Source organism: Chaetura pelagica, unplaced genomic scaffold (genome assembly GCF_000747805.2).
Source record: "Chaetura pelagica isolate M959 unplaced genomic scaffold, ChaPel_1.0 scaffold388, whole genome shotgun sequence".
NCBI classification, from domain to species: domain Eukaryota; kingdom Metazoa; phylum Chordata; class Aves; order Apodiformes; family Apodidae; genus Chaetura; species Chaetura pelagica.
Window position 1 is genome coordinate 814,143 of NW_009954111.1, and position 9,510 is coordinate 823,652.

The window sequence follows — 9,510 nt, forward strand, 5'->3', positions numbered from 1 at the left end:
CAGGAATGGTCTTTATTGAATATGGAGAGTGAAAATGAAGCTGTATTTTTCCTGCACCAAACATCAAGCTTTACTGATTTTCAGTGGATAAAGCAAAGGACTTACAAAGGGGAACCCACCCTCTTACAACACTATTGTTTGTTTCATAAATCCAGATCAGCGCTTCCCCTCGTCCTCCAGTCTGAGAAACCGATTGTGAGAGCTTTATTAGTGACCAAGTTTCACAAAGTTTTAGAGCAAATATGAAGCTTCAAACCCTTAATTCTGAAACTAGACCAGTAAGGGAAGTTGTAGACAAAGAACTCCATATCCCACAACGTTCAATTTCTTTATCTACCAATACACAAAGACTGTCCCTATCACAAACAGACTCTAAGATAAACTAAAGCCAAGAGCAGAAGTATATGTAAAGTATATGGAGCAATATTAAAACATCTTGTGTCAACCCTACTATATACCAACAGGTTGACCAAATTCCTGTCTACAAAGACTCCTCAGTAACAGTTTAAAATAAGGACAAAACTATCTCTTTCAATGCACTGTATTTTACTTGCAGATCTGAAGAAAGTTTACTCATGAAATAACTGTGTGTAAACAAAAAGCAAAAAACCCAACAAAACAGAAAAATCAGCCCTTGGTCACGCAAGACCTTTACATTTATGACAATGCAATTCCAAACATCAGAAGTTGAACTAACCATGCTGTTCCCTGCTGAGAACAAATAAAAAAGCTTCTCTGGATTGCCACCCTGTTACACCCTGAATTCAGCACTGAAACTGAACTGGTAGGGAATTGACTTAATTTATGCTTTAGCTTTAGTTACATTTGATAGGCCTTATGATACTACTGTTGTGGCAAAGCATTCCAACTGGGAGAAAGTTTGAGCTAGTTCCCTATTAACTATTAAGAATTAAAAAATAAAGGTCTGCATCCAGACCATCGCTTTGCCTCAAAGCACAACAGAGTGTGCTAGTCCCTGTGCTTCAAACAGTTTACAGGTAGGAGTTGTGTGTCTTGAGCTTTGCCATCAGACAGCTAATCAGATGTAGCAACTTATTATGCATTTCATATCCTTATCTACAGCCCAGGAATGCAAAAGTGTTCATATTTAATTTCCATTCAGTTCCCTTTCACTCCTATGATTAAAATCCACTTCACACATATTTTTGATACCTTAATTTTATTCAGCAATGCTGTACTGTGATCCTTACTCCAGGAAGAAATAATTCCCATTGAATTTAACCCAGGTTATTAATGTATTACAGAAAATTGTATTAAAAGGATAACAAATCCAAATTTGGTAATTTGAATAAAACTCAATTAATTAGAAATATCTTAATGTCTATGTCTGTACCAATGAGAGCAAAGTGAAATTGTTTGTTACAATGGTAATTAATTCAGAATTAGAATCTACCTAAGGATTATAGTATCTTTCTAAACAATAAATTTGGTTTGTCAAGAGGCAAAAAACCCACAATGGTATTGCTCAGAAGGGTGTGTTGTTTTTTTTCCTGTTTGACTGCAACTATGATTTGAACAGCACTAGCTGTAGATCACTGATGAATAAAATGTAATTGCAAATACCTGAATTTCACCCCTAAAACTTACAAGCTGATACAATCACTTATATAAATTAAAAATTTAAGTATTTCTTGTAAGACAGAAGAAAAGGAGTAAAGAGCAAGCTACACTCAAGGATGCTAGTTTCACAACAACACAGAAGTGAAGAGTTGTTTTGTTAACTACAGCTGAATGTGGCTGCTACATGTAACAAAGTAAATATTCCAGACTCATTTTAAAATGAAAGTTATTTTTAATCTCTTCACAACAGCCTATTTGCTGAATTATGAACAGCAGTGGTTTCTGGCAAAGAGAAAAAGGAACAGACAATTAAATCAAATCAAATTTCACCACCATTCAGTGTAACCAGCAGCTTAACCATCACAACTTTTAACATTTCACATAAAAAAAAAAATAAGGTCAGGTCAAGAATGCAGAGTTATGGATCAGAAAAATTCATAGTTTGAAATAGGTTGCAATGATGGCTGCAAATTTTATGGCGATACTGGGTGGGGAGGGAGGAGAAGGGGATAAACATTAAAATTCAAGTGTGTCACAATTTCCAATTAAATATTGACTCTTTTGTCAGCAAGAGTGGAGATATCAACCAAATAAACCAAGTGCAACTACAAGCAAATGTAGTTTAAATGTTGATGTGATTTCTGAACATATGAGAAGGGAAGAAAAACGCAACACAATATAACGGAATTAAATGCAAACCAAAAAGCACACTCCTGCAAGCAAGAGTCAAGTACAGAAAAACTGCTGTGATCACATTACAGATCACTATCCACACCAGCAGAATCCAACCACCACCAACTGCACCAGGAGTTACAAGCAGCCCTTAAGAATGCCAAAGAACATGAAGACACCTACTTCTACTAGCTGATAGCCAAGAGACTCAACCTTCTGACTTGGCAGACACAGCAACAAGTGACAATCAGAGCTGCTCGCAGTGGATTTACTGTCAGATTAAAGACATAGAAAAATATTTAAAAAAATATATATATAAAAAAAAATTTCTAACATGCTTACTTCTGTTTGTAACCTGAGTTTAGTTTTAAACATTCTATCTTATGCACTCTGGGTCTGGAAATTCAGTTTACTATTGTAACTTTAGTAGCTTATGCTGTGCAGCTGAATACCAGTGGGTTGGTTTTGTTTTACTGGGCTCTTTTTGAGCAAAACTAATTGAGGAATAATATGAATTTCATTATCACCATTTTCAACCAGATTAAAAATCAGTTTTTACAAGAATTTTTTTTCTATACACTAAGTGTTTGAGTAGTAAACAGTGTTGAGGATTCATAACTTGTGCTTTAAATTGTATTAAAAATGTACAAAGGTTAAAAACAATCAAGATACTTCATTCATGTCACAGCAGACAATTGGAAACTACAATAGCTAAGCTACACACTACTGCAAGTACTATATTTAGGGTAAACATGTGAAATACCAGAGTGTGGCTTCAACCCATGCAAACTTGGCACTTCCTACACAAGCAAAAGAATCACTGCTGCTCGAATGGCACCGCTGCTGCAGCATACGGATGTTGTGACTGAAGGACAGCAGGCTTGGGAGGAAGCAATAGAAAACAATAAGGGAAGATTTCAGAAGTGTCTTTTCCAGGAGAATGCATGGAAAGAAGAAAAAAGGGATTGGCACAAAGTGTACTTCCTCAGTAAATGAACACAGGTCTGAAGGAAATTATATAGGAGAGTTCAAAATAAGTATAAAACTCACCTTTGACATTTTTTATTTGTAGACCATGTATATGTCACAGCATGAATGAAAATAAAAGCACAGGATTTTCCTTTATGCTAGGTACTGACACCCCCAAGTTGAATTTTGGTGTAGATCTTTGTTATTTTACAACCTCTGTTTTGAGGTAAAACTTTAAAATGCCTAATTTACTCACATTTACTATCGTAAATGATCCAGATAAGTATTACTCTAATAAAGCTTCTTTAGCAAAACAGCACAGGACATGTTTATAGTCACAATCAGAAAACCCAGCATATTTGTTAAGTCTTTATGAAATGATTAACTTCACAAAGTTGTTTTTTTCACACAGTTAAATACAGCTTAGTTCCCTAATTTCTCAAATCTCAATACCCAGTTTGTCACATATTACTCACAATTTGGATTTGCCATTAGTAGATTTGAGAGTACCACAAGTAAGCACTGGATTTACTAACCTCATTTTGACATCTAGAAACCACCAGCTGAGAAAGCTCTGCTGCGAAGCTAGCAGCAAAACTCCAAGTGCAACAGTATTTCTACTTCGTTTGAGCTTAGAAGGATACACAGTTAATAAGTTCATACCCTGCCTGCTCCTGATTACATATCACAATAGAGAAAACTGCTAGTAGAGCAAGAAAAATATCAAAACCAACAATTTCATATCAACATCCATTTCTTTCCTTTCCACTTGGTTGCAGCTATCTGGCCAGTTATTTCTTGTTTACTTCTAATCCAGTGCAGATGTAATCAGTAATAAAATCTCTCGCAAGATAACATTCAGGTCCAAATTACAGTTACTTCTAGTGCCAAGACTTCAACTGACAGGAAATCTAAATGGTTAAACTCACATACTGATGGACAAGAAAACCCAATTCTTTGACACAAAGCAAAGATTTCATTGCTGCAGCAGAAGAGTTTGCTAAGACTCAGAAGTAAGAACACATATTTGAGATTATTGCTTTAAACTTGTACAATGAGCTGTTCGGAAATGTCTAATGACTGTCCCTCTACAGCCCTTCAAAATTTGACAAACAAGTCATTTACAATACTTACCTGATTTCTTCTAACATGCTTGAGGAACAGCTTCTGCAAGTTTTACAGAACAGAACAGTGTGCAGTAACTGGACAATTTTTACAGAAGCAAGTGATGTTTGAGAACTAATGCGTGAAAAGACTCTGAAGATACTGAGAAACTGAAACGTAAGAAGGCTATTCAAAAAAATATTTAAGCTTTTAAATACTAAAGGTGTCCCTGATTTAGCAAATGTGTTGCATTTACCAGTGAGACCAAGATGTCAGTAACATCTTTCAAGTGAACCTTCCCAGTCTTCTACCAGCATCACTGGGTAGTGTAATTTACTGATCACATACTTTACATATGGCAACATACACTAAGCAAAAAAGGGAACCTTTCAATTCCATGTTGGATGAGCCATCTCTTTTGTATTATTATGCAAACTAGTGTTACTTTGTGAGCCAAGTCACTAGAAACAGCTTAAAACTTCCACATCTATGGATCAAAAACTTACATTAAGATTAGGAACTAAAGACTGAAATAGATCATTAGGTCACAGGCTGAACTGCAGAAGAATGTCTATTCCAAGCATCTCCTCTAGAAGATACCAGAGGTGACTGCCCCACTTGAAAAAAAAAATAAATATATATATATCACAACTAGAGCTAAAACCCAAAGTTACACGGCACCTGAATAACCAGAGCTGATGGGAAACAATGGCAGTATGAAGATTCACTGAAACCTGATTGCAGGTGTCCTACAGCTTCTCCTCAGTTTCTGCCTCTTACTTCACCCAAAGGAGAAAACTGCTTCAGGCTAAGTAAAATCAAACAACAGCTGCAGAACTAAATGGCTATTCTTTCTGCAAATGAGCAGCTGTGGTAGAAAATTGGCCCTCTGGCACTCTAGAGGAGTATGATAGTTCTCATACTCTACTAAAAGGCACAAATACTCCAAAGGAATTCCAGTTAAAAGTTAGGAAAAGTTGGCTAAGGAAGAAATGATAAAGGAATCAAAGAACTCAGAGAGAAAAATGAATACTTCAAAAGAAAGTTGTTATAATGCAATTATCTGCATTTGAAATAATTACAGTTACACAGAGCTGTTCTAAGCAATAATAACAATGGACTGCCTCCAGAAATTTAAGTACACTATAAAATGGGAAGCAAAGCCATGAGAAACTTCAGGTAATCCTGCCAAAACCAGAAAAATCCAAACAAAAAACCAAAACCCAAGAATTTGGTGAAGCACCACAGTACCATAAAAGGAACATGGATAATCTATTTCTACTGGAGAACACAGCAGTACCCAAAGACACAAGGAGTTAACTCACCACATCACTGAAATAACCCAGTTATGCTTCAGTATGTAAAGGCACTTGAGCACTTAACAGATTTTTTTTCCCCAGCTTTAATACAAATTTCTTGTGAGGTGCAGGGAAAAGCAATGATCATTGTCCCTCAGTTCTGCAAGATACCCTCTGCATACCATCTCATTTGGAAACGGAAGCTGTTCTCAGCATAAACATAAAGTCAGTCTTTAGCTGGACTTTTATTTGTACTGGTAGCAGCCTGTAGACAAAATCAAAACAGCTGACACTAGGGACTTAGGAAGTAAGTTCCTAACAAACTCAATGAAGTTTACTTTCACTTAGATGGCTTCTCACAAGCCGCTACATAACACAGGGTGTAGCATCTTCCTTAAATATACGAATTTTTCTTCATAACAAGAAGTCAAGGAAGTTAGACTCTGGCATAACTATAGAGAGATTTCCTGTTAAGAATGTATAATTACAGCACCGCAACTTCCTTCCAAGCCATCCATCCACATTCTCCTTTAAAGAGCACTACCCCATTAGCTACAAGCAGATAGGGTTACTATGCCATCCTCATTCAAGAACCCAACCCTAAATATGTTTCACATCAAAGCTGTTTTAACTACATTTCACATGAATAAAGACATTTTTATGCTACTGAGGTATCAGTGCTACAGCAACTTCACTGAATTGACCGAGTAAAACTTCCTATTTGGCATTAACTACGTCTTCTGTTTTTTCTAATATGAATTATCCACATATACCTACAGAAGCACCATCACCCTCCCAACAGAATAATGAAAAAATAAAAGAGGAGGGGAAGGGGGGGGGGGGGGGGGATGAAAACTGGCAAAAAGCTTTCCAGCACCAGTTACATTCAAATAACCACCGTGCAGATCTAAACAGAGCAACGAAAAAGCTACTTGTAAAAGAAAGGGCTGCAGAAATCACAGCATGCAAGTTAAACCCACAAACCAGTTTTGAGCTATCACTACTCAAGAGAGGTGTGAAAACTAGGACAAAGTCCCCATGAAACTAGGTTTTCTGTAAAAGAAGTTTCATGAACCATGCTTTGAGGGTTTCAAGACTATTAAACCTGTCTGATTATTCTGGAACAAGTGATCCATCATTACAAAAGCAGCACCTAGATTACAAAATAAAGAATCCTTAGGCCAGCTATAAGACTGGACCTCCAAAACAGGAGAAAAATTCATCCTGAGTGCAAGTACCATAGGATGATTGTTGCTACCTATCATAAGCTATGTCCACTTGTAAATTAGAATTCTAATGCTTTCTCCCTCAAACCAAACAAGCAACTAAGTTTTGTAACTGGAGAGAATGAAGATTCTTTTTTTATCATTATGAGCTAAGAATGCCTTTTGGTATTCTTTGATTACTAAGGTAATGATCACTGAGGGAAATACAGAAGGAATATACAAACATAGAATGGGGAGCATGTCAGTTCTGGCACTCTCTAGACAGTCAAGAGCAAGATAAATAAAGACAGGAATGATCATTGTGCACAGGTTGGATTTCCCTTTGACTGTATGAGTTGACATAATGTGAGGCTGAGCTACTCAGATGTGTTTGTGATGCTCAGGATTAACAAAGAAAGAATTTCAGAGACAGGACAGTCAAAGATTCTGAGATCTGTACAAGCAATACAAACAAGAATATATGTCACGGTCACAGAAAATGCTACAAAACTAAGACTTCGTTACAGAACAGTACTAGAAAACTCAGCTTATCAACTTGAACAGGACACAACCCTTAATAAAGTAAGTTTTAATTGCCATTATCAGAGTAAATACTAATTAGAAAAAAACGTAAGAAGCATGCCACCTATGAACACTGGTATATTAACTGTTATTCACAGTGAGATGTCAGTTCATAGGACTTATCTGGTAGTTGAACTGTTTGTTGCAAAAGGAAGGTATGTTCAAGTAAGTTAGAGGTGGGGCTTAAGTCACAGCTTGTACAAAAAGCATTATTTTTTAAACATACAACTATAAACAGTATGAACAAAGAAAATTTACAAAATATGAAACTATGTGTCATTTCCTGATGCCAGGAACAGAGACTCCCAACAAACTTATTAAGGGCAGCATAGAAAACTCATCTACACATGATCTACTTTAATCACTAAAAAAAGTGACTAGTAGTAAAACTAATTTTAAAAAAAAGTTTTATTTGCTCCGATAAAAGAATTATCTGAGAAAAAGGCAGGAACAGAGACTTCTGACAGTCTAGAGTAGACAAGGGAAATACAGAAAGGATCTCGACATCCAGCAACTACCAGAGAGCTTTCCAAGGAAGTCGAAGCACCTTTTACAGCAGTATCCAATAGGTCTTAATTAGGATATCCCCTAGCAACTGTGTTCAGAACACCATGCCTGTATACACATGCCAGGATGAAAAGCAGTTGTCTGGTCAGTTTGATGTACTGACTGTACTTTTAGTGCTATTCCAGGCTAAACCTGACAAAGTTTTTTTTCCAGAAAGCCTCCCTTCTGTTGTGTGAAATCCAGTAACACCATGACTTCCTACATAAGCCATATGACAAGGTGTTTTCTCTGAGACTGAGTTGCATAGAGCTCAAAGATTTCCTCAGCCTTCTGCCACCCTGGGCTGACCAAAAGTAACAAGGCCACTCAGCTACCCAGTTCTCATGCGAGAGATCAAATGGAAAAGGCAATACTAGAAAGGGACTGAGAAGGCAGAAATTCAAGACACATGAAGACTCAACCTTCACCTCACAGATGTGGGTGGGAGAGAGGAAAGAAGAAAGCACACAAACAAAGGTATAGCCACACATCTCTCTCCACTATTTTTCGTTACAAATTTGGGTGTGGGTGTGTGTGCAAAGAGAGGGAGGGGAGGGTCCTTAAAAAGGGCTAGAGTAACAGAAGATAATCAGGTATTCAAGCCAAGAACATCCTCAGTCCTGTGACCTTACAGCTTAGTGAGAGACACACTAGTATGAACTTTGGTGCTCATACTTATTTTCACAATCATCTGAATGAAACAAAGTTGATAAAAGACCTTTTAACCCTTCCCACCTTGGATCTACTTTTAATAGAAGCTGAAAAATTGCCAGTTGCTGTCGGGGTTGTTAAGCTCAGGTACTTAAGATCTAAAGAATTCCTCTTGGGCCCATCTTCCCAAGTGAAGGGGGCAGACTAAAAGAACACCCTTCGTGAGAAAGATTAGGTCCTCAAGCACTCATTTCACATTCTTTTATGTGGAAGAGTTACAAGAATGACAGTGGAGCAATTTAATTATTTTTTTTTTCCTAGTAAACTATCTGGGAAATAGTGACACTAACTGGTCAGCTCTTCCTTCTTGAACCTCCCGCACCCAGCCTACAGACTAGGGTGCCCTAGCAAAACAGGTATGAGATCAATTAGTAAGGAAATTACACCCCATTCCTTTGCTTGGTCGCCGTTGTTCTCCCCCTCCAAGGAAGGGGTATGGTGCAAGTCCTGCCCTTCAGAAGCGAACATTCTCCAGGGCCCTGTGCATAGGGAAGAGCTAGCAAGGCCCCTTCTGGAGAGCAGACAGACTGAACAGCCTCTCCTCAGCTCTCTGTCGCCACGTCCCCGATCCTACCCGCCCCCCCTACGAAAACGTCCTATGGTGAAACACACAAGTGCTCCTTCCTCCGCCTGACGAGGCTTCGCGTCTCCGCGAGGCTGGTGGGAAAGGAGGCAGCCCCACGGCGGGCACCCCGGGACACGCCGGGCAATCCCTCTGTTCCGCGGGGAAAGCCCTTCGGCCGCCAACCCTCCCCGGTACTCACAGTCCAGGTGTTTCTTCTTGGGCCCCATGACCTCGTGGGTCGTGGCCTTACAGACGGTTTTGGAGACCGCCGAGCCGG

General features: G+C 38.3%; 1 protein-coding gene across 3 annotated transcripts in view; it reads right to left on the reverse strand.

Annotated features, from left to right (window-relative positions):
- PICALM (phosphatidylinositol binding clathrin assembly protein) overlaps positions 1–9,504 on the reverse strand; it is a 66,497-nt gene extending 56,993 nt beyond the window's left edge. For 2 of the 3 annotated variants that reach the window (XM_010002549.1, XM_010002548.1), the window contains exon 1: positions 9,433–9,504. In XM_010002549.1, coding sequence (XP_010000851.1) covers positions 9,433–9,460 — 28 coding nt within the window. In that variant the 5' untranslated portion in view covers positions 9,461–9,504. The remainder of the gene's footprint in view (positions 1–9,432) is intronic. The other variant, XM_010002550.1, reaches the window with a different exon arrangement.
- Between the last annotated feature and the right edge of the window lie 6 nt (positions 9,505–9,510).